The sequence below is a fragment of the Haemaphysalis longicornis genome, unplaced genomic scaffold (assembly GCF_048455015.1).
Source record: "Haemaphysalis longicornis isolate Haplotype H1 unplaced genomic scaffold, Haemaphysalis longicornis Haplotype H1 scaffold_6, whole genome shotgun sequence".
NCBI lineage: Eukaryota > Metazoa > Arthropoda > Arachnida > Ixodida > Ixodidae > Haemaphysalis > Haemaphysalis longicornis.
The window spans coordinates 157,323,938-157,350,246 of NW_027526407.1; the positions used below are offsets into that span (position 1 = coordinate 157,323,938).

Here is a 26,309-nt window from a genome sequence, read left to right on the forward strand (position 1 = left end):
TGAATGGAGCCCTTTACGCAACCTATAGAGGCTATTCCAACGGCCCTTCGTTGTGGAGTTCTCCAGTTGCAACGCTACTGGCTTTGTTTCTGTGCTATTTTAAATGAACGTTCAAGCATCTGCCGCTTGGTCGGTACAGTCATAGAGCTTCTTAGTAAGTTTACTAGAGAGGAAAGTGCACCTGGGAATCCATGTCGTGGTGAAGGGCTATGGGAAGACCGCAGCTTCTGGTTTTGGCGTGGCATGACAATTATCATGTGTCCTGCCACGTTACAATATGTGTCCTGCCGCCACATTACAATATCTCTGAAGTTATAAACTGTGTGGCTAAGTGCATTTCACTTGTCTCTGGTTTTACTCATTCTAGACCCACGTGGGTGAATTCAAGTGGCGTCGTATGGGTAATTGTTATGGGTGTCGTTTACAGCTTCGCTTTCCCAGCACTTCCACAGGGTGGACTGCCGAGCATTTTTTCCTTTCCTTCTGTACTCTTTCTAGACAGATGTGTCTATATGCGGTGGTTCCGCAATAAACCAATTGTTGAAAGTTAGCGCTTGTCCCGTGCTCTCTTTGACCTGAGTTGCTAGTGCGGTAAGTTTTGTGTGTGGCTATGAACCAACACACCGTAGCCTTTTCCCTTCTGACATGCTTCTTTCCGTCCCCTACTCACGGAAGGAAGCCATCGCTTTAAATTTTTTCACGCATATAGTAAGCGTGAAACACGCTCCTTTGCGCCCCAAACTTCGTTTTGAGCACCACGTGACTCAAAATATGCGTGGTTTTCTTCGATATGAGCGTGAAGCGGGTTGGGAAAACCCACATTCGATTTTTTTTTACGCGTGACGCAAGATTGCATGCGTGTAAACCGTAAAAATCACGCTGAGAAAAACCTCGCCCCAGCAATCGCGCCTTTCCTAATCACACATATTCATATCCTGATACATATCCACAACGGAGCCGTGGGGCTCGCTGCTGCATGTTGCTGCGACTTGCACTTTTTTGTTTATTTTGTCATGCGAAGGGATTGAAAGGTGGCACTCGCCTCAGCAATTTTGGCAGGAAAACGGAGTTAGAGCCGTTGGAGGCATCGACCGAAGCAGGCGGTTTGTGCGTCGTGTCTTTCTGCCATTCACGTGTGTACTGCGCGGAATGTTCGCTTTTTTGTGGTAAAAAGTGGCGAAGAAGGAACAATCTGATGGGTGATTTGACCTTGACCGGGTGGTGTGGTGTGACACGCGGTTGATGCGAGAACAAGGAGTGTCTGTCGACTGCAGGGAATTCTCGCGCGACACGGCGCCGTTCACTACGAACTCCACTTTTCCGGACGGATGGCGTTCTTACAGTGGGTAGTCAGCCGTCATGCACGGTCTCTTGGAATATCCAGGTGAGCAAATTATTTCCTAATATCTTTTCCGATGATATATTGCACTATTTTCTGAATAACGACGTTTTTAGTGTATTGTGGAGATCTACGTATTGACATTGGAACTTCGCATTAGTTCGTGTCAGGCCTAGTTCTCCATGTAGCTTCTGTAGGACACGGATCACGCGGTCCGTTGAGAAGAAAGAAGGAAGGGGTACGTTTCTCGTTGTTGTGGCTGGGAGTCGTTTCTCTCGTTCGCCGTCCGGTTTCCGTCGGTCTCGGCGTATGGCGTTCGCCATCTTTGGCTTGTTGGCGGTAAACTTCGTGGCCGCGCTTGCGGTTCGCCTCGGTGGCCGTTTTCGGGCGAGGAGGCGCTACACCGCGTGTGATGGAGCCGACTGCTCTTTGCGTCCTCCGCAGAGCACTTCGAAAATGACGAAAAATATTGTCTAACCCAAATTCACACAGTCGACGCGCACATTACGAAGCGCTGAAAATCGTTTTCAATTGTACAGAACCGGCGCTTTATGGCCGCATTAAAAATGTGCTCGTTTGTGCTGCACATTGCGGCAGAAGTTTGCGTGTTGTATGAGAGTGCAAACGCATTGATTGAAGCCGCTTTTTATCATCGCCGGGTTTGACCCGTGGACATCGTTTGCCGGTGCACTGTATGAGGCGGCGTGAAGCAGCTGGTATGCGTCAGAACCCAGAGAAATCGTGAAGTTGCAACTGGACACGCCACTGGAAAAAAGCCTTGGTGCTGTGTTTGTGTGTGTGTTACATAAAGGACGTTACGTATCCGTCTTCTTTCAGGCAGTTACTAGGATTTGTTCAAGTAGTAGTTACACGTGATGGCATCGACTAAATTTCATGGGCGCTAAAAATGCTGCGCGATTTGTCGATGAAACTACCCCTCGCCTAAGTTAAGATCATGGCAGTGTTCCCGCGCTGCTAAAAGCGGCATCAACAGTTCGTCTGGAGCCTTTTTTATAGTTCCCGTCATTCTTTCTCAGATTTCTCTGTTCGGGAGCATTCTTGTAAGTTATTGTGAATAAAATGTTTCGCTCAAATTCGAAATCTGTTTAAATTTCTTTTACTCTAAACTTTGGTTCAAAATGTCAACCTTTGCAGCAATCTTCACTAGACTTCCTCACTTAATTTTCTTCACAAACGTATGGGTATAGGTGCCGAAAGAATGCACATCACATGCTTAATGGTATGGAATTCCCTAGGTGCACTTGTGCAAGATGCTTCATGAACGCTTGTTTTGCACTGCCTTCAACGGCACTTGTGATTATCACAACCGACATTTAGCGGCAATCCAAAACCCCCTTGTTCTGCAAACACTACTAAGTTTGGGGCCGTGTAGAACGAAGAATTAACGCCGTAATCGCAACGTCAGGCTTGTCGATACAGGACTGGCGACCTTCTTAACGCTTAGTGAAGGTGAAATAGAGGATTTGTCCTTACCTGATGCGGCATTCCCCAGCTGTGTATAATACGCATCTCTGACCGTCAGAAATCATTTAAAAAGAAAGCTAAAATAAGATTAAGTTTCTTTTTCCGTATTTATGTGCTTGGTGGGTGCTTTAATTTACCCAGACCACAATTACTGCACAGCAACTATTGTCTTCTTTCAGCTTTCTTTCTAATCGATTTCTGACGGTCAGAGTGGCGTCTTATACACAGCTGGAAAATGCCGCATCAGGTAAGGATAATCGGACAATCCCCTTTTTCACCTTCACTAAGCGTTAAGAAGGTTGCCAGTCACGGATGGCAAGCGTGAGCGCTTAGTGTGATAATTCACCACGCCTAAAACAAACGTGCAAAAAATATCTTGTACTAACGCTTGGAAAGCGTTACGCATCTCGCGAGTCACGCTTAGAAAGCGTGATTTTTCAGCGTGAAAACACGTTACGCAAGCGTGCCAAAAATCGTCGACACTCACGCTTGTGAAGCGCCATTCCCGATTAAACGAGGTATTTTTCAAATCATCATCATCTTCATCATCACCATCATCATCACCACCACCACCAGCCTGTCTATGCCCACTGCAGGGCAAAGGCCTCTCCCATAGATCTCCAATTATCCCGGTCCTGTGCTAACTGCCACCAATTTATCCCCGCAAACTTCTTGATCTCATCTGCCCATCTAACTTTGTGCCGCCCCCTGCAACGATTGCCTTCTCTAGGGATCCACTCTGTTACCCTAAATGACCAACGGTTAGCTTAGCTTCGCATTACATGCCCTGCCCACGTCCATTTCTTCTTCTTCATTTGTACTAATATGTCCTTAACACGCATTTGTTCCCTGAACGACTCCGCTTTCTTCTTGTCCCGTAATGTCACACCTGTCATCTTCCGTTCCATTGCTCGCTGAGTCGTCCTCAATTTAAGTTGAACCTTTTTAGTAAGCCTCCAAGTTTCTGCCCCGTAGGTGAGTATCGGTAATATGCAGCAGTCACACACTTTCTTCTTCAGGGACAATGGTAAGCTGCCATTCATTATCTGATAATGCCTGCCGAATGCACTCCACCCCATTCTTATCCTTCTAATTTCTGTTAAGGTGTTTCTATAAACAGACAAATTTATAAAAAAAACAATTTTGAATGCGTTTCGTCCGAACACCACGAAGATTCTTGCGCCACGTCAGAAACAAAAAAAACGAGGCATATATTTAGTTTTTGCGGACCTCTACGAGATAAACGTGGCAGTTCCAGAAATCGTAGTTAGTTTCCGGCACTCAAGAGGTGTCAGAGAATGCTGACACCCAGAAACTGCTGAAGCTCCTGTGCCCGCTCTAGGCCAGGTGATTAACGCCATTGACTTGCTCTGGCACTTGGCTGGGGCTCACAAAGAAACCGAGGACGCGTTGAACGCGCTCGCGGGCTATACGAAAAGTTTGCCCGCCCAATGCTAACGAAGCGTACACCGGCGAAAATCACAGGCTTTTTTAAAAACGATGGCCTTTCTTGGGCTGCTTAAACCCGGAAATTTTGGTCTTTTTGTCTGTCTGTCTGTCTGTCTGTCTGTCTGTCTGTCTGTCTGTCTGTCTGTCTGTCTGTCTGTCTGTCTGTCTGTCGACAGGCCACCCGGCCAAAGGGAAGCGAATTCGGCGCAATAGTCGTATATACTCACAGCCAAATCTAAGTCCAGTTTATATGCTCATACTTGTCAACATTGTTGAACAAGAACAAGACATTACGCAAATATAAGACAGAAAATTGATACACAAGGGATATATACAGTGTTCCTTCATTTAAAAAAAATCACAGATGCTTGGTTTTTGCGGCTACATCCAGTGCAGAAAAAAATAACACTGCCGCCTGCTGTCGCCCGCACCACTGTAGCTTCTGGCGGCATTTTAAAAACTCAAGCGGCAACAGTTACGACAGGTTCCACTAGATAGGTTCCACGTCCTGCTTGGAACGCACCTGGACTAGGGCAACGTGGTTCTATAAACGTTGTAGTAGGGCGCCTCGATTCACGCGCGTTTCCGCCGTATGGCAGCGCTGGCATCGAGGTACCCGGCCTGGAGCAGTGGAGCGCGGTAAATTTAAATTGACTTGAGCAAACCTTTAGCGTGTTCACCTTGGGAGGAGCGCGATGCAAGAGGAACAACGTGAGAGGTGAGCGGCAAAGCGAAGGGAGGCACTGACTTGGCAAATGTCGACAAAGACTATCATCTTTCATCGACATTTCCAACGAAAGGAACAGATACGTTTTTTTTTTGCCAAGAAATAAATTCGTTTTCCCCCCGAAGGCATAGCGTTTTATTGTTATCATTTTCATTGCTGAATCATCGGCAGGCTAGCGCCGCGGCCAACGCAATTACGATGTCGTGGTACCTGCTGGGATGAGCCTCACTTTTGACATCACATTTATGGAATCAACTGCTTGGAAAACGACAGTCCCGTTTTTACGAAGTTCTTGATTTAGCAAAATATTTCGCGGTTCCCGGTGACTTCGTAAGATCGGGTTTGAGCTGTAGTGGAATAATTTATCAAGTGGGATGGCGCGGCGCCTCAGTTTGGAAAGCAAAGTTTGGGATGGGTTAGGTATGTCTCGCTATGGAAGCTTAGCAGGAGAAAAATTCCATGATGGGCTACGTGTTGGTTTAGGGTTCGTTTGTGGCCATATCCTCCGAGGCTGTCGCGTGATTTGCGGCCAGTCGGAGCAGTTCGCGCAAAAATAACAAGAAACGCAAGAGACGCGAATTCGATGGTGCAGTAAGGGAGTCTGCTAATCTCTACACTCTTAACAAAAAAGGTCGTGAAAGGGTTGTAACGGCTGTATCTACTAACTCCTTACGAACTTTACTACCCCCCAGAAGGGTACGTAGGTCCTGCCACTAAGTGTGCAGCCGTTACTAGTCTAGACCGTCCACTTAGTAACTGCTGCTTGTTTGATACTAACATTCACTGACAGTAACAAAATTCTATGAATTATTGAACATAAAAACTACAGAACTTTTACACGCCAAATCACGATTAAGAAGTTTTTGCAAATCCGCATGCTGACTTGTAAATGCTCACATTAGAACGCATAATTCTAATGTTATCGCTAAAATATTTTACTTTTGCGACAAGCCCACTAACGCAATCACAGGACTTCCGCTTCTGGCTATAAAATCAAGAAAAGCAGATGTATTTCTAAGCTAACTAAGTTGTAATCGCTCTCCTCGTGCATTTCATGCCCAATTTATTTGTTGGTTGTCTGAGTGTGGTATGTGCGTGTTTAATGTGTATATGTCGCGCTGAACGCTCACCGACGCTCATAGTCGCGTTTAGCTTTTTACTGTTATGCATGGCCAGTTCGTAACTGGTTAGTGTCCTGTTAGTAAGTGCCACGACCCTTTTTTTTAAGATTCTAGGCTGTCCCATTCAGAGCACGTAAAGGCTTAAGTTCCCGAAAAATATTGCGGCAAACGAAACGAAGCCGGCCAACACGTGCGATGTGTGCTGAGCCTCGACGTCGCTCAAGCCGCAAACCATGTCCAGGACGGGAAAGGGATCAGGTAGGGATCAGAGATCCCGAGGTCAGAGTTCAGAGATCATCTGATGTGTGAACCATTTGACGTGGGTATACATAGGCCCCTTCATCTAAGTAGTGGACGACGTTCTAAAGTAACTTCAGGAGGAGAGCGTCGGAGGAGCGAGATTAAAATGGCACGGCGCACAGCTGTTGTTCCGCAAGCGGGTTCGGCGGCCAAGGCCGCTCCATCAAGGCCGCCGTCGCTCTTCGGCGATTAACGGGACTCGACTGGCTCACTTCCTACCACCTTGCCGCACGGCCTCCCTCCTCGCACCGGTCTCCGCGGCGAAGTCTGGACGACGTAGCCTCACGGCCTGCGTTCATCTCTGAAGCGCATTGGACGGAGTCCATCCACATCGGCGCGCCGCCTAATAAACAGACGTCCGCTCGGTGCATCGGGCCGGGAATCGAGTGCTTTTCACAGCTGTAAATTAAGGAGCGTACAGGCGGCGCTTTTGTTGCCGCTCGCCGTCGATCGCACTGACAAATGGAGTTGCGAGGGAGAACGTATCCTCGCCAAGTGCGCAGTTTTGTACAACCGCGTGTACATACGTGCATTCTGCCAACTCTCCCCGATCTTTCCTTGTTCCCTTTCATTTTTTTTTCTTTTTAATCTTGAAAACATTGGGGCCCTGCAGGTGCCGTGTGTATCGACCCCGCCAGAAGCACACGGAAAATCAAGTTTTGGCCAGACCATTCTAAAGCTTTGCCATTGCGGGTTCTTTAGTTGAGCGTCCATAGCTGAACCGATAACGCCTCGTGATAACCCGCAGCGGCCCATGCTGGAGGACTGCAGAGGCGGGCAGTGCAGAGCATTTTTCCTCCGTTCGTGCATTGCTTGCTGCTTTTAAGTTTTATCCTTTACTTTGGCGGGCTAATCATGGGTTCGTCGTATTTATCCCTGTGTTCTATGGTTTCACGTCGAATGCTGTCCTATAGCGGTGGCCAGCCAACGTTCATGGCGAAGTTTCTGACTTGGAGCACAATTCACAGCAGCCGTTATAGCAACGTATGCAACAGTCTATGATTGTATTTTTTCCGTATGTATCTCTTGATATTGTAGTTCTCGCGCTTTCGTTCCCTGGTGCTATGCGTTGACAAAGATGTAAATTTCATTACATTGCACGGGGGCTTCTTGTTTGTACGTTTTTATTATTTTTTTCTTTCTCTTTTTTTTCTCGTCCCGCTGTCTTGCAGCTTTGTTTGTTTACCGGCTTTTTGGGCTGGTCAAGCCGCCTGCGAGCAACTTTTTCTCAGATCGTCCTTCGTACTGTTTTCCTAAACTTTACGGGAAATAAAGCCCTTTATTCATTCACTTCATTCATTGATTAATACTGTTTGTCGTTTGTGGGCCGTTACAGGGTGGAAGTGCAAAAGATATTTGTGAAAAAAAAATGTACATGACAGGTCATAAAAAAATTTCTCGGTATATTTCGAAGCAGCCCGAAGTTATACATGACAGAAGAAATGCCACACATGTGCAATGCAATGCACACGCGCAGAACAGTACATGATGCATTGGAGGTGGCACTCTTGCACCGCCACGGAAATTTGAACTTCGAAACAAGCATTGCAGTCTCATGCGACCAACAAAAAGCACACACACACACGCACGCACGCACGCACGCGCACACGCACGCACACGCACACGCACGCACACGCACGCACACGCACGCACACGCACACGCACGCGCACGCACGCACGCACGCGCACGCACGCACACACGCACGCACACACGCACGCGCACGCACGCACACACGCACGCGCACGCACGCACACACGCACGCGCACGCACGCACACGCACGCACACGCACGCACACGCACGCACGCACGAACGCACACGCACGCACGCACGAACGCACACACGAACGCACGCACGCACACGCATGCACGCGCACGCACGCGCACGCACGCACACGCACGCACGCACACACGAACGCACACGCACACGCGCACACGCACACGCACACGCACGAAAGCCCAGCTCAGCGAAAGGCATTTGTCACTTTATCATTTAGAAAATAGTCGTTTTACATTCTGTTGAAATGGCGTCAGCGAGGAACAACCGATTGTATACTCTGGCAACATATTCCAATCTTCGATAGCACGATAACTTCGATAACTTAAAACAGTCGTTACGTGGGGCTGGGGGCGGTGTGTACATGCTATGGCAATGTCTCGAGTGTTCTTGTGTGTTGACCTGGAAAAAATTTGAATATTTATTTATTTATTTATTTATTTCAGTACCCTAAGGGCCCGTCAGGGCATTACATAGGGGGGGATTTTCTACAACACAGAATGCAAAAAAGTACAGATTAACAATTGATACAAGTGTGAACACAAAAAACATCGCAAGATAAAGGTACACAGGCGGCGAAAAAAAATACATGGAACAGTATAAACGGTGTGACCAAATTTACTAAGGAAAAAGAAGCGCTACAGGAAGAATTAAACAGCACTTTCCACTTGAAGGTGACCGAGTAACGCGGCCTCAAATAAAGAAGCATCCGCTATGGATGCTATCCTGGCGGGTAGATGGTTCCAGTCATTTATTGATAGGAGGAGGGGAGATGATTTGAATTTTTCTGTCCGGGCAAAAACTGGTGACACCTTGTGCGCATGATCAACACGTAACGAGATTTAATGCGCTGGAAAAATATGTTTTGAAGAAAATAGCGAGCCGTTGTAATACAGTGAGTGGAAATAAACAAGACGATATAATTTACGACGCACGTTAAGGTTTAGAAGACCTAGAGAATTTTTAAGGGCCGATACACTTTGGTCTCGAGAGTAAGAACGCAAAATAAACCTTGCAGCCTTGTTCTGGACTGCCTCGAGTAGGTTAGTCAAATTGTCTTGATGAGGATTCCAGATGATCGATGCGTATTCTAGAGATGACCGGATCAGAGTAGTGTACGCATGAAGTCTAGTATCAGCATTGGCTAAAAATAAGCTTCGTTTAAGAAAACCTAATTTTTTCAAAGCCTTATTGGTAATTGATTCTATATGAGCTCGCCATGACAGATCAGACGTTAAGAAGATGCCCAAATATTTAAGTTTAGTTACGTTTTCAATAACAGTGCCGTTTACTACATAAGAGTTCGTAGGGGTTCTAGAAAGCACAGAAAATGTCATGTGTTTTGTTTTTTCGGTATTTACTTGCATTTGCCATCTCTCGCACCACTCAGTTAGCTTAGTTAGGTCATCCTGAAGATCAGTAACATCATCTGGGGTAGATATCTGCCTGTACAAAACGCAATCATCAGCAAAAAGCCGTATAGTTGAAGTCATGTTAGTGGCAATGTAATTTATGTAGACCAAGAAAAGCAAAGGCCCCAAGACAGAGCCTTGGGGAACGCCAGATTTGACACGTACGGTCTTTGAAACACAGTTATCTATTATTACTGATTGAGAGCGTTCTGATAAGAATTCTTTTACCCAGCTAGTTACGCTTTCATCAAGTTCCAAGGCGGCCAATTTCCGGAGTAGACAGTTGTGAGGTACACGATCAAAGGCTTTGGACAGGTCAATGAAAACTGCATCGATATAATTCTTGGTATGTAAGGCTTCATGAACGTCTGTTACTAATTCAAATAACTGAGTTTGACATGACCGTTTATGCCTAAAGCCATGCTGATTTTCGAAAAGCAAGTTATTCGCATTTAAATGTGACATTATATGGGTGTAAATGATGTGTTCGAGCAATTTGCAGCATATGGATGTTAAGGAAATTGGTCTGTAGTTGGAGGGAGAATTTGTATCGCCAGATTTAAACAGAGGCTTTACATAAGCAAGTTTCCAATCGTCTGGAATGCATCCAGTGTCTAGAGATTGCTGAAATACTAGCGAAAGTAAAAAGGCTGAGCATGGAGATGTTATTTTTAGAAGCTTTGTTCCGATACCGTCAGGACCTGGACTTGAGCTCAGGGGCAATCTGTCGATTGCGCGAACGATACCATTTACAGTAATTGTGATAGGCTGTGCAGGGTGGATGATCAGTGGGTGGGCTACGTTGCAGGATTCATCGATCGGGGATTCTAGAGTAAAAACATTGCAAAATTGTTCATTAAATAGATTAGCGCATTCATCCAACGGGAGAGCAGTTCCGTTACTTTGTTTGAGCACATGAGTCGTTTGCGAGTCTTTCGGGTTAACAGTTCGCCAGAATTTTTTAGGGTCGGACTTTAGTAAATTAGGTAGAGTGTGATTAAAATATTGGTTTTTATCTGTTTTCATGGTGGCATCGAATAAAGCATCGAATAGTTTAGCTTAAATTGATTATGAATTAACTGGGAAAGGAATTTCAGACGCTCAATCCTCGACCTATAGTCTCAAAATTATCGAGAATGATGCCGGCGAGATTTATTAAAACAAATCTCTAAGTCACTGTATTTTCGCTATTCTATTGCAGTTTAACAGTGTGTAAGGGTATCATACAATTTTAGAATATTAGATAATAGGCCTCGACTATAGGTTTTGTAAGATAGGCACTTAATATCAGATGGCGTGCTTTCAAGGTTACGCCCAAGGCTATACAATGCCTTGATAGCCTTGGAGCACACATAATCAATGTGAGCGTTCCACCGGAGGCCGGGCGGAAAGCATATGCCAAGATATTTATATTTCTGTACACGCTTCGGCATAGCACTGTAAATCTGGTAATTATATTGTGGAGGTGCTTTCTTCCTGGTGATAAACATAAAGACTATTTTTTCTGCGTTCAAAGTCATTTGCCACTCTTCGCACAAATCCTTTATTTTTTGAAGGTTGCTGTTTAAATTAACTTAATCGTGTCCAGGCTTGATTCTGTTATAAACAACGCAGTCGTCGGCAAACAACCTTATCGGAACCGGGACGTGATTTGCCAGGTCATTTATAAATTTTAAAAATGAGGTTTATTTCTCTGTCATAGGAATCGGTAAAACACAAAAATGAAAATGTGCAGCGAAATCTGCAGCTGAGCACGATTTGCAGGTTTGCGGCTGTCTTGTGGGTGTGCTTGGCGAGCAGCGTCTTGCTGGTGGGTCGCTTCGGCAAAGGTGTACTGGCGTCATGTCCGTAACGGATGTGACGACAGTGAAATCTTGGGGTATCGCGGCGTAAAACACTTTCGTGTAAAATATAAAACCCCAAAACGACAACCCTAAGTATAACGTCCTCTTTAGCATTAAAAGTTGCTTCCCCTCAAGAAGACCCTGTGTGCAGGGGTGCACCCTTTACAGGGCGCTTGCTTCGTTGTACGGGCGTCACTTCCGCGACGGATATGACGTCAGCGAAATCTTCGTGTATCCGGGAGTAAAACACTTTCGTGTTTTACTTCGATAAGTCGTGATTTTCGGAGCGCAGTGCGGCTGTATGACACGCTGAGAGGGAATTTTCTAGCCTCCAGAGTAGCGATGCCGTGCTGCTGTGTACTAAGCTGTTTCAACCGGCGGGAAGGTAGAAAACGCCTGCATCGCTTCCCTCTGGGAAAGAACGACAGTGGCGTAGCGTAACCTACAGCCGCTTAAAAAGCGCAGCGTAATTAGTTGCTCAGCGTAAATAAGCTAAGTCACTAAATAGGTCACTAAATAAGCTACGCTAGCGTAACCGAGCTTGACCCTAATGCACCGGCGCGGTGTCTGTAAATCTTCGAAAAGTAAACACAGCTGTCATGGTTGCCAAGCGGCGCCCGGACCAATTCCGCCCGTCAATGTCAGCCGCAGCTGTCAACCCTGGGTCAGGCACCAAAACGTCTGCCGCCATGCGTCAGTGTCGTTACTCTTAAGCGTAGCTTATTTAGTGGTTCCAGTCGTAACTGTGCTCGGTGGTCATTTTCATTCGCTCTCGCCAAATCGCTGCATCTTCTCCCGACGGTCACCAGTTGGACAACCGTGCACTGCTCGAAAGATTGATTGATTGATTGATTGATTGATTGATTGATTGATTGATTGATTGATTGATTGATTGATTGATTGATTGATTGATTGATTGATTGATTGATTGATTGATTGATTGATTGATTGATTGTGGGGTTTAATGCGCCGACGCTACACAGGCGATGAGGCGCGCCGTAGTGGAGGGCTCCTATGGATTAATCTTGACCACCTGAGGGGGATCCTTAACGTGCGCCGAAATACCGAACACACGGGCGTTTTCGCTGTTCGTCTCCATCAGAAAAGTGGCCGCCGTGGCCGGGAATGGAACCCACGTCCTTGGGCTAGCAGCACAACGCCTTCGCCACTGAGGCACCGCAGCCGAAATTTATTGAGCGGAATGGAGGCGCAGAGCGATAATCTTCAATAAAACTAACGCTTGTGGTATTAAAAAATTAAAAAAAATTAGTACCTATTGCACTATTGCAGGACCCATTGCTTGGCACACGACACGGAGGTGACACAGAGTATCGAACAGAGGTACGAACGCATTTACTGCGAACCACCTAATGATCAGGAGAAAATGAAACTCGGCGTGTTCTTACAGTCGTCTTACCTCTCATATAATCACTGTTGAAAAAGTTTGCATAACACCAAAGCTACATCCGTCTTCTGTAGCCATACTCGTGCCGTAAATTCCCATGCATTGACAGCAGGCGGCAATTGTGCAACGCTTACAATGTCACATTGAAATGACTAACCACGACAAGTAAGTGAAACTCGAAGTATCGACAGAGTCGCCTTAGCGGCCAATTGTCGCATCACTTTTTCTGTCTAGGGGGGCGGGGGCGTTGATAAAACAACAGTTAGAGCCGTCTTCAGGCGTGCATTCGCGACGAAGTCGGCTCTGCCGCAAGGCGTTTTTGCTCGCGCGCATCTAAACTGCCCGGAACTCTACAGCCTCATGCAGCGTCGCTTTAATACGACGTCGACGAGGCGGTGCCGGCGTGTATAAAGGTGTGCCTCAGCCATCCTCCTCCGAGCGCGATCAAATTTATAAGGACGGGGACTTGACGAGCGGCTTCCTGCAGCTGGCGAACGGCTGGCAGGCGAATCGCGCTTCTCCTTGGCCCCCCGCGGGTGGCGCCAAGGCGCTGTCCGTCAGCAGGAACGCGCGAGGCCGCAGCCCTGCGCGATACGGGAACCGCGGGGGTCACGAGAAGTGGGCGGATGCTGCTGCTGCTGCACAGATCCCATGACCGACGGCAACAGAGCCAAGCAAGGCTTAGCACATGACCACGCGGGTGCGCTGCTGAGAAAGTCGCCGTCACGGTGGCGCCGTTAGTTTTAGCATACCGTGTGTTCCGTTTGTACCGGGGCCTGACTGGGCACGTGCGCATTCGCTCCTTTAGGCCAGCTGAGTTCCGCTGACGGGCCCTCGCCGTGCCCGCTCATTCGTTCCGCTGAGGGGTGGCCCGCCCCGCCGTTCCCGCGCGCGCATGCGCTCTCGGGTTCCGCTGCAAACGAAACATACGGAACCCACGGAACCCACGGTACGCTAAAACGCAAAATCGATTACTGCTTCGTTGATATCGCAGCGAGGTAGATTACTGGGCCAATCGGTTTGCGATTTTTTGGAGCGTAAAAACCGGAGGACGAAGACGCTGTGCCTGAAGGGAATAACTCACGGACGGCCGCGTCCTTGCCCACTGGTTCTTACATTTGAAAAAAATCTACTACGTGTATATTGACTACGCCAAACCCTGTTGAAAAAGTTCATTGCTTGTTAAAGGGTTCGCTTAGTTAGCCTTGGCCAAACTTACTCTGAGCGCGGGTACGCTTACAGCCACACACGAGTGAAGCGAGAGGGCGCTGTCATTGATTGACATACGTCATCGCAGGACACGAAGACACCGCTGACCAGAGTATAGTGGAAGCCGAATTTTGTGCGCCGAAATTCCGCCGCAGCCTTCGTTAAATAACGAACCGTCACGCAGTCATGACACGATTTAGGAGTTCAAGGCGAGGCAGCTCAAGAAATGGTGTCCCTGCTGGTTGCCTCGATAATAAAAACCGAAAGGATGACAGAATATGTCAAGCATTCCATTAAGGTCTTGGTTTTTCAACCAGAAATCGTTGCCAATTCGGAATGAGGTTGTTGAACCGAACAAAATTGCTCTCCCGTATCCTAGTGCAGGTGTACATTGAAGCGAATATATGGGACAAAGGTCAATGCTGGCCGTGGGACGTGTACCGTTAAAATTATCGTCAGGTGTGAAGAAATATAGTATTTGACACTATTTTTGCATTTTAATTTGTTGAGACATTTACTGTTGTCGAACAACCCACTTTTAAATTGACCGAAAACAATGGCGGAGTGTGCGCACGATTTACTAACGCGGTGCAGCGGTATGATGAAGGTCGATTATTCTACAACAAATTCCTTAAAGCAACAAAAAACGAGCAAAAAGGGTGAGCCATTCCTTTCTTTTATGCCTAGAAATATCGGGCGAGGTTGAAAGTACACGAATGCTTAATGAACCACGTGTTTTATAATGCCCTGTGCGCGCCCATCCTCCGAGTTTCAACGGGCACGTTGTCGGGATGGTTTTCGCCTCTTCAAGATGGCGTCAGTAAGCCTTCGTACCTGGTATTAGACCGCGACAGGCGCCAAAAAACAGGATTTTAACTTGAACCGACCTTACATTTCTGCGACCCTATAGTGTATTGCACACGTACATTCTGTGACAGCGTGAAAGCATACCATGCAATATCTCCGAGCATTCTGCAACGTGGCATGAATGAATGAATCACTTTATTTAAGGGAGGAGGCTTTATTATAAAGCCCTGTGGGTAGGGAATGGAAAGTAGGATTGGGAAAGACGCCACTAATTAGTTGTAGTACAACTAAGTAATGTTCAAGCTTCACTGTAGCGGTCACTGTAGCTGTCTCTCGAGGTTCCGTTGGAGCAACACACACACACGCACTGGCCTTCCCCTGAGGGGAGGGGGTGTCCGGCATAGTTCTTGATGGCACATTATGGTTGTTGGGGCAAGACGGATGCGCACCAGTGTTCATTTGTGACTGGTGAACTTGAACAGGTAGTCGGTCAGCGTGGAAAAAAAAAACTTAACTGCGGAGCTGTTCTTACTGGCCGTAAGCTCGGTGTCACAGAAAACTACCCGAGAGGGACGCTGTCGCGCAGCTCTCGCAATACTCGTTAGGGAACAGGAAGACACGGCAGCCAATGGAAATGGATACCTGGCCACTGTGGTATTATTGGAAATCAAAAAGCCGATGAAGTGGCCCGTATGGGCCTTAACCACCGGAAATACCGCAAAGTGTACTTTACAAAAACATACGCTTCTACCATGGCCCATCGCTCTGCAGTAACTGAAAGAAGCCGGCTATGGCCCAACGAACCGAATAACGAAATATTTTTGCATACGATTGATCCTGAATTGACGTCAAGACTTCCAAGACAGCTCCCTCGTAGGCTGGAGACATTGTATCATCGCCTACGACTGAACTCGGCCTACACCAACAGTTACCTTTTTCGCCTCGGACTGACGACCAACCCGTACTGTGATAACTGTTCTTCCATAGAAACCGTTGAACATACTTTATTAGAATGTGTGGCCTACTTGGCACCAAGATCCAGTTTTTTTTTTTTAAGATATTGAACGCCTAGATCAAGGGCCGGTAACTTTGAAGACCATCCTAGTACCATGGCCTTGCCCCTCAAAGCAGCGTCAGGCTCTAAAAAGTTTGTTTTCATATTTGGAGGACATTGGCCACATTTCAAAATTGTGAATTCTTTGACACAATATACAAAATAGTCCGTCAAGCCCGTCAAGCCACGCCAGTGTTTTTTGTGTGTTTTTGTTTTTTTCTGCCCATATCCCTCTCTAGGGCCTGTTTTCCCTACATCCCCGACCCCTAGCACAGAAGCATGTAGGCGATCGCAAACGCCGGCAAAACTCTGCTTTTTTTCAATAAAGAGCCTTCTCTCTCTCGGCAGCCAAGATATAGCATGCGCTCCTCGGTTCGTTCGTAGCAAGAGCCACGCTGTAATCGTCGCAATAGCTGCTCGAACGAGAAGACACGTAATAGCGTAAGCCTCTATGTTCGTCCGTTATAAGATACAGCCTGGATCAAGGTCTGGAATTCTTATTGGTCTTGCACTTTCGCAGTTGTCGGGAAGCAGCAGCCTGCTTGTTCTTTGTTTGCAATATTGTTGGATAGAGCAGCCATCTATGTTCATAGCAATATGCACGTCTTGCACAAGGCCTTACGAAGCAGTCGAAGGCACAACAAGAAAGCAGCCGCATACAAAGCGCAATTTAAGAATGTTTACGCTGTAATGTCAGGTTTCGGAAGACTCAAGGCGAGGTGCTGAGAGACAAGTCAGTGATTGCAACGCGGAGTTTCCGAATTACGAGTGGAGGCATCGTTCACTGTGAAAGGCACGACAAGCAAAGAGAGATAAGAAGACGGTAAAATGTTTAGGCAGCGGAAAGGATGTTAAGAGAGGTTTTTCAAAGTTGAATCCAATAGTTCAAGCGGGACGGCTTGAAAGTCTGGCTGTGGTTGTAGAAGCGGACGAGGGTACGCCGTTGGAGGCGCGATAGAGCCACCAGTGTTGTCAGGTCAGCGCCCTGGTTTAGACAAGCAGCGAGGGCGGTGGCACGATGGTGATATCTGGGCTCTTTGTGCAGGGTGGGGATGTGGTGCCTGACCGTCGGGACGACAGCTGCAGAACACCGTGGTTCTGGCCGCTCTACAAGAGGCCTCAGAACCAGAAAACGTGCCCTGAAGCCGAGAGTGCGCTGGGGAGCCCTATTCTGAACCCCTCAATCCTGCTCTCCCTTCTTTACTGCCGTCTTCATTGCACCGCACACCGCTGTGGGTTAGGCATTTTCCTATGATTCTGCCGCCCCACCAAATACGCCTTATGTTGTGATCAAGCGCGCACGTAAAATCCGCTGCGGGCAAGTGTCACATGTAAATTGAAGACGCAGGGGGAAGAGGAGTGGAGCGCAAAGGCTTGCGGACTCCCATTCCCGTCCCGTTCATCGTATTCTTTCCAAGTTACGTACCAACCACCCCAAGCCATGGAAACAGCGGTGAAAGTGAGCTGGGTCGCAGCAGACGCCAGCGAGCGCTTTTCGCAGCGGCGTCCATAGTCGCGCTGCCCGCTTGCAGTGATGAATCTCGGCGTCTCGCGTACGCAGAGGCGTGACTGAAGGGGTGGAAGAAACGCGGCCCGAGCTGCTTCCTCGGTGTCTCCTGCAGAGTACGCTGCCTGAGCACACCTGGCCCGTTTTCAGACCACCCTATTGGATCTCCACCTCACAGAAAGCACGCGAGAAGCAGGACTGCTCTCAGTTGGCTTTCTTACACCCTAATCCCCATGCTGCTTTCCAACTGTTGACCGAGGCTTCCGCCCATATGCGAAGAAGGCTTCTAGTGTTTCGTTAAACCAATAAATTTGTGTCCCCGTATTCTTTCTTGCGGCGTAAACAAGCACATCGACGCTAGCACACTTGGCCACAAGCAAGCGTTGTGCATGACAAGCCTATTGTTAATCTGTACCTGCCTCGATATGTCTGCGCCCTGACGGGTTTTTTCACCGTTCTATATTCTTTTTTTTTCTTGCTGCGGGAAAACTGTAGAACAAATGCGAACTATCCGTTGAATAGCCAGTATCGAAAAGGCTGCTGCCAACATCACGCCATATTTGCCTCAGCAATTCCAAGCTCACCTGACGCTCGTATACGCAGAGCCTTGCCGCAGAACACAATGATGCCGGTGTCCACATGACATTTTCCTCGTGTATGCGCTCCTGTCCCATGACCCCTGAAGGAGACTAACAGAACACTACTCCTGTACATAGCCCTCACTGCATGATGGCCAAGTATGTCGCAATAGCTGGAAATCTAAAGAAAGAAAAGAATTGCAGTGCGTTCAATTAAAGGCAAATGCTTTCGCATTCACAACGGTAGTGTCCTTCCGTTCGAGACAGAGGATGGACAGCAGAGACGGCTGTGCGCTTTGCTCAGTGTACCGGGATGCTCTATTGCCCGCAGAGTAGCCGGAGCGGGCCTGATCAGCGCGGTCCTGGCAGCCGCAACGGCCTCCCTGCGGGCCGGGCGCTCGGTCGTCTGCGACTGGCGGCCATGTTCGGCTCTGCACTTCGGGACGCCTCGGTGGCCTCCGGATGGCAGCAGCGGGCCGACGACGGGGCACCTTACTGCTGGACTCCCTGCGATGCTTCATGGGTAGGGCGCCCACACTCTTGTTAATCAAAAAAGGTCGTGAAATGGTCGTAACGGCCGTATTCACTAACTCCTTACGAACTTTACTAGCCCGCCGAACGGTACGTAGGCTCTGCCACTAGCAGCTGCATGGTTAGGAAATGAACTGGGTGTAATAGGTACTATACACTAGATTAAGGTCGTGCTTATGACTAGGTTATGCGTGGCCAGTGTGTAAAAACATGTAGTTCAGAAGGGTGTTATCGCTAGGACTATACTAGTGAAGGTACAGGTGCTTATTACCAGTTAGTCACCCTGACTACTGGTACATTTACTACCTCCAGTTACTAAGTCCCTAGCGTATAGTGGTACAAGTAACTCGTTAGTGTTCCGTTAGTGAATGCCACCACCTTTTTTAAGAGTGCATGTCATGGCAGCGGAAAGCTAAAGCTGTAGCCGGCGGCTGTCATGCATGTTCACCGAGGGCAGAGCATGGACCCAAGACTCGGCGATGAGCACAAGCTGCTCGAACGTTGTTGTAGACGGTCGTCTGCAACGGTCGTTGCAACAAACTGTCGTTCCTGTAGGCGGTCGTCTGCCAGTTGTTGCAGACGACCGAACGAGGGGGACCGTCGTAGTAGAATCAACCTATGGTAATATGAGTGACAGATCCGGCTGGCCGTTTTTCAAGGGCACATTTTTCTGAACAGACCGAAACTTGCAAGGGCTATTCGGCGAACGTGGTTTAATTTTCTTCAGGTCATTCGTATTAGAACTTCTTTCCGAACTGCATGCAAGCGCAGAAGAAGCGGAGAATTCCGTAACTGCCTTTTCGTATTATCAGATGTGCGTGATGATGTAAAACTCGCCACTGCTAGAGAGATTGGTAACGGACGAACGTGGCTTCAAATGGCTGCATCGAAACTCCAGCGAAGGCCTTGTGACACATGCAGGAGGGGTGGGTCGTCAGGTTTCGCCGACGCTTTTAGAACTTCAATGTAAGTTGCCCGTGGAGCAGAAATGCGTGACACAGAGCATGATAGTTGAGTCACCTTGGTGGACGAGCGTAGTTTAATTTATTTTAGCTACAAATGGTGACGCGGTCCGTACTCCAGCCCAGGCCCCAGACCTTTCAGATGAGGGGGTAGTACAGCATTGACGCTTGGCCGTGCTATAACTATGTAATAAATGTTTGTGAACCACGGATGCTGTTTATAATCCCTGTAGGGGAGACTTTCGTACGTTCGTACACTTTGCTTTGATAGGCGTTAATTAGAACGCTTTAAATATCGGCCTCAATTATGAGGCCCGCGAAAGGGGCCGCACTGTATACGCCTAGAAAACTTCGCTCACAAGATCGGCGTGCGAATCGCAGTCATGTTGGCGCATGCAACAGTAAGATTCACCGGAGCGTTGAACGAGTAGAGGTGTCCTTTTGAAAGCACGGGTAGCTTCTGATGCCCTTTGGAGACTAGCGAAGCGCCACTGCTACTGCAACCAGGACTTCCTGACCCGGTATCAACGGCGGCTGCCTCGTTTTCTATATCCGCCAACTGTGCAGTTCGTCGCTGGCTGAAGCAACTGAGTCTGTGCCATTGTTCACTGCTTTACCTGCAGAAAGGCGACGAATGACGTGGAAGCCAGGGTTATGTGCTCACGAAAATACCGGCCCTCATGTATATGCTCCCCTGAAGAAATAATCAGCGATTTCGCTCTGAGAAGTTGGATGACCTGCGAAGCTTTGTTTACTCGGTGACAACTTAAGAATGGCACCGGAAGTTGCCGCTGTGCCTTATCACCGTAGCCGGATGTTTATCCGCGTGGCGCAACTAGGGCGTTACTGGAAATATTTTGAACATGGCGTGAGCCGTTCCCGTGATTTTTTGGACTTAATATGCTTATAAACGACTCCAGTGACGACAAACAAACTGCGTGAGACGAGGCAGACGATATCACGTATTCATAGCAAACCCCTTTCAAAACGCGCGCGCACTGACGCCACGGGTCCGGCGCTTTGGCGGAGCGATACACTACATGATGTGGTGCCGTTCTTGAGTTGTAACCGAGTATAGTACAGGACATAGAAATGAAAGAGAATTTAAAGGGACAGACAACTGATTTTTGCCCAGTATATTCTCTTTATCTCAAATTGAAAGGGCGTCACTTAAGAAGCGGTTTTGCTGATAGCGCCCTAGAACTTTTGAAATCAGAATTTTTAGATCTACCAGCCGTACGTGTCCCGCCAGAAGGAATGGTGGCAACCGGGACAGTGATTTGTGCGGCGACACACTTTTAACTGCGCGTGAGGCTAAAAGAGCTGTTTAAAAGCTTGTCCCCGCGGGCTAAAACAACAATAATGTGCAACCTTTCATGTTCCTTTATCCGGGTTTTAAATCACGCGTGGAAATCGACGGAATTGTTTGAACACGTGAGGTAGTGTCCCGTTTCGGCGTCACAGGGCGCCACCTTTTCAGACTTCAGAATGGTTAGTGCAAAATTAAAATGATATCCACCTGTTTATTCAGAAATTCGTGGTTACCCCAATATACAAAACGCTGGCTTCGAGTTAGACGACATGCACTCGGCCAAAATTGGTTGTCCGCCCCTTGAAGTGAGATATATGAGCAAATTTTATTTCATTTGAGTTTCGACGGTGTTTATCCCTAAGAGACACGGAGGCATAATTTGTGCGCGCTCTTCACGGGTGGTGTCTGCCGCCCGCCGCCGCCGCCGCCGATTATATTCACCTCGTCTTCGTATGCGGGCAGCTCCTCGTGAGTGCGCACTATACTCGGCCTCCGCGTTACGACCAGAGAGGAGAAGTCAAATTTACAACGGACAACGGCAGCTTGTCTGTTTACACCAGGTGCAGTGCGTAAAATTACGCCCACTTCCCCTCGCGAAAACCCTGGTGTGATGCGACGCTGAGCGGGGTTCAAGCGGACGCGGAGAGCAACCGTCGACCGAAAGGCCGCCGGAGAGCGGCACACCGGTCATATGCGCAGCGCGCCCGAAGGAGAGGAGACCGCGGAGAGAGAGAGTACTGCACATGCGCAGCACCGCGCGCAGCGCCGCCCACCGGCGGAGTGAGAGCGCGCTGGGCCGCACACCCGCAGATGTTGAGAGTGTTCGCTCTCACCTGGGCACGCGCCGGTGCCAGTGCGTCTGCCGCGGCTATGACGCAACACAATCCAACACAATCCACTTTAATCCAATCCAATCCAATCCAAATTCAATCCAATCCAATCCAATCCAATGCCCCTCGCGAGAGAGTGTTCGCTATTGGAGAGGAGAGGGGGTGAGCGGAGGAGAGTGCGGACGCCGACGACGGACGCACGCAGGGAGGACAGGGCCGCCGACAAGAGATGCTCTCAGCGTCGCATCTAATAAAAGCACACACGCAAGCAAGCAAGCCAGCAAGCATGGCAAACAAACGCACTCCCACAAACGGCTCGGTTTAAGGATTGTCTTTTAGGCGGCGTACCAGCACCGAGGGCACCGACTTCATCCTCGGGAAGGCCTTCCGCAAGCTTCTCGTGTACAGGGTTGAAACAAGGCTGATGCAGTCGCTCTGGTGCGATGTGCCGAACCCCTTGGCGCAGAGTCGTGTGCAGTGTGCGGCTCAGGTGTTGTGTGCTCCGGCGTGTGAGCTACGCTCTCCTGCCTGCAAGTAACAACTCTCGCCACGGCGGCCCGTCAGACTTTCTACCTTCCCATACGTACTCTTCCCTCTTCTATCCTCTTCTATTCTGTCTGTCCCCTATATTCTCTTCCCCTGCACTGGGCGTACTCTGCATACGCCCTGCATACGTACCCTGTGACTGGCGTACCTTATCGCTTGCTACAACAACATCCTCAGGAGATCCTTCCCGCCTCAGGTCCTTTCCAATCAATGTCCGAAGACACATCTAAAGCAAACAAGCGCACACAAACGAACGGGCCTCGCGCATTGGAACGCGTTGCAAATCATGTTTTGAACGGCGGGTGACATTTGTGGTAACCGCGTGAGCGGGGACGTTCGTTTTAGAAATACCTCGCACTTCAAAGACACGTGGAGCCTAGGGGTTTTTTTCTCCTCGGGCCTAAAAGTACATAAAACCCTAGCCATGTAACATTGTGCAAAATCCTTTTCCCCACATACCCGTGGTCATTTTCGCTTTGCAATTAGGCGGTAATCGTCAACGCATGCTTGGCGAAGCAGAAGGACAACGGTTGCCAGAAGTGTGAAGGAAGACAGGCAAGTTGACCTGGCTGCAACCTAGTTTGCTATCCTGCACGCGGGAAGCGAAAAATGGGCACAAAAGAGAAAGCAGAGAATGGAGAAAAGTTGCCGCAGACAGGTATGCCCAGCGCTGAAGCACTGAAACCAGTTAAAGTTCAGTGATTGTCACTGGAGACTTTTAGTCTGCAGTCTGGTGTTTAAGTTCGTCGCCTTTAGGAAGCGTGTCTGGCGTTTAAGTTCCTTAGTCGCCTTCTGAGCTGGTGGCAGAGAAGGGCAGTGACATGGAATCTTCTCCTCCGGAAACTGGCTGCGGTAGTCCAGGTTGCCCAATGCTTACGACGGCTTCTTTCTTCCAGACGAGTGACGTGGGCAGTCGCTAAACAAGCGTTTTCTAGGCGTTGCACCGTCACTCTATCATTGTTGGAGATTGGTGCAAATGCTTATTATGTAGTTTTCAGAAACAGGTACAAAGCTTAATCCCTCGGTCCAGAGCCATTGGCTAGTTACAGGCCTACCCGAAACGGAAACTGGGGTAAATAAATTATGGACGCCAGTACATGAAAGCAAGGGCAGCTCATGAGCAGGTTGGGAGCACTACACCAAAAATATACCAGTAAAAAAATCTACCACAAGAACTCGGAATCAGAAGTTGGAATCTCACTATGCGAAAACACTTGCTCAAGATAATTTAGGCCAGCCAACACACAAAACGAGTATGTTAAGACAATAATTCACGGCTATAGGGTGCTAAAAGTGAAGTTCGCATTTAAAAGACGTCGGACTAGATGAATATCGTCGGTGGGCGATGCCGAGTTAAAAAAGAAATTTATAGGGAAGACAAAATTAAGAAAAAACACTCGTTTGAAAATAGAATAAGGACATGAAAGCTTCTTCTAACTGTCAACAGCCGTCTACTGGAAACTCCGCTGAACATATACATAATTGGGTGGCGGAACAAAATATTCGCCTTGAGAGCAATAATGACTATTCGAGCTGGTTTTTATAAAAAATGATGACAGAAAAGGCAAGTTCATATGGATGATTTCGTCAATTACATGACCGGTAGCAATAGCGTAGCAATCACGAACGTAGCAATAGCTCTGATATTACCTGGCTGTGATTAAGCAAATAGTCACGGTATTGAAACACCGGGAAACTTGTTTACGCCTAGCGCTAGAACGTAACGCGTACTAAGAAAACACCGGGACACTCGTTTACGCCTCGCGATAGAGAAATTCGTGCTTCCAAAACAAGGAAATTTTACAGCAAAGTTGTATACGTGTACCCCCCCCCCTAATGGTTTCATCTCCGTTGGCAAAAACATGAAGGCGCCAAGAATACACTTACGCACTGCATGCTTCGCCCCTCCCCAGGTTTCACTTTAGTGGAGATGGCCCAATGTTTTTTTTCTAAGGATATCAATGTGCGGCCTTCGGTCACGCTTCTTCTAGATCCGCGCCTTAATAGGGAATCGTTTAAACACGACCTTCCATGTGTGCTACACGCAGTTTGATTGTTATACCATCGTGTACTTTATGTGGTGACCCAAACACAATATATTTATTTTTTGATGTTTTCAAAGTGTGAGCTTGTTAGGCGCAATCATTTGTGAACATCTTACTTTGTTTTTGACAATCCTGTAAGCATCTAATAATGGTTTTAATCTTAAGATAATTGCCACATCATCGGCATACACAATAGCGTGGAGACTTCGTGGGCACTCAGGCAGGTCTTTGATACATTGCGTGAACTGTATGGGCCTTGATACTGATCCATGTGATACTCCTGTATTGGTTGGTTGCAACCTTGAAGTATGCTGGTGTATCATTGCAGCTTAATAGGTTCAAATGGCGCAAATTGTACGGCTCAAATAGCTTTTTAAAAAATGGGAGAGCCAGGCACCTGATACCGTATATTTGTAATCTGCTTAACAAAATATTGTTTTCAGCGGTATCAGACACTTTTTATGGCTTAGAAAATAGCTGTTGTTGAAGGCTTCATTACTATGTCAGAAAGACAATTATTACCGAAATAGTAGAGCTAGATTATCTAAAATCGTGCAGCTGCAGTGAAATTCTAATATTTTTGTCGAGGAACAGCATGGAAAACTGTGTTGTGAGGTCAGCGTTGAGGTTTTAGTACAATTAGTTCTCGAGGGGCATACTCTTTTTTTTTTATTTCACATGAGGATCGCGTGTCAGGCTTGTGAATATATCCTACCGAACGGTGGGGAATATTTCTTGTCGCGGGAATCGAGAGCTGCGGGTGAGTGAGTGGGCGGCAATGCTCGCAGGCGTCTCCTGCCGCCCCACCTGCCGATGAGGAGGAGAGCCTCGAGTGCATCCCGCAGGAGCGGTCGGTGCTCATCAAGAACTGCCTCAAGCTCACCATCCGCCAGCGCCGAGAGGCCCTGGGACTGGGAGACATCGCGCCCGAGTACAAGGCTCCCGGACACGACAACGTAAGTGGGACACTCGCGGAGCAGAAAACTTAGCCTTAATTCTTCCCCGCGGTAGTGGGCGTGCGGAAGACATTCAGTAACCTCGCTCTCCGCTCCACCCATCACCCTCTTCTCGTGGTGAATTGAACGGAGGTTTGTTCAATGCAATTCAATTTCCCGCCTTCGCACTGCTTGCGCGCTATCTGTTGGGACAGTGCGCATATTTTTTTAACAGCAGATCTTTTTAACAGCATCCTTGCCACTTAAACGGCTAGACGAGGGTTATAACACCGCTCTCAGGGTTTTCACCGACGGCTCAGTTGACCCAGCCACTGGGCGTGCGGGTGCTGCCTTCGTGTGTCCAGAATGCGATGGAAAGCGCAACATACACCTTTTCGACAACTCGACACCTGCGATGGCCGAGCTGATAGCCATTCCGTGATTGTTCAATAGCTAGAAACGCAAGAACGTTTCAAAGAATCAGTGATTCTTACAGACGTCATCAACGTCCTATACGCCGTCTGAAACGACCAGATGAAACCTCCCCTTTGCGCGAAAGTGATTTGTTTGTTGTTTTTTCGCGCAAGAATAAAAATCAAATCAAATTAAATCAAATCAAATCTTAAATATCTGGCGACGAGCCAGCACGCTGCGGACCCGCGCATAGTGTTTCTTACAATATACACTAGAGAGGAATCTGCCGCTAGCGTCTATGCGGCTCACATCAAGGCCGTCTGTGTCGTCATGGACCGCCATTAGGTCATGCGCTCGCCTAAATTTCATAATTGGCTTGTATTGAAACGTATTAGTGACCGCAAACCGCAAATTTTAACAAAGTTCCACAAAAACGCGAAAAATAGTGTGTAATTATGTAAGCGAAAAATATAACAGGCTGTTTTAAAACTAAGAAAAACGGAGATAAAGCGTATTTTTGCCGGAGCGTTTGTTCCTGATATTTTGCAGGCCAAGGTGGTAGTTACGAGCAATGTTAATATTTGGGGAGGAAACTCATTATAGACTCTCATTTTATTAACTTTACCATTATTTTCAATAATAAGTTGTATGAAGAGTTGTATGAGAGTTGTATGAAAGTTTTAGATGCGACTGCATCTCATTCACTCGCCTTGTCCCGCCAT

General features: G+C 47.9%; 1 protein-coding gene across 1 annotated transcript in view; it reads left to right on the forward strand.

Moving 5' to 3' along the window:
- Positions 1-26,309, forward strand: part of LOC144142020 (uncharacterized) — a 96,413-nt gene that overhangs the window by 17,728 nt on the left and 52,376 nt on the right. Inside the window, exons 2-3 of the mRNA XM_077673449.1 lie at positions 18,344-18,535; positions 25,027-25,194. Coding sequence (XP_077529575.1) covers positions 18,434-18,535; positions 25,027-25,194 — 270 coding nt within the window. The 5' untranslated portion in view covers positions 18,344-18,433. The remainder of the gene's footprint in view (positions 1-18,343; positions 18,536-25,026; positions 25,195-26,309) is intronic.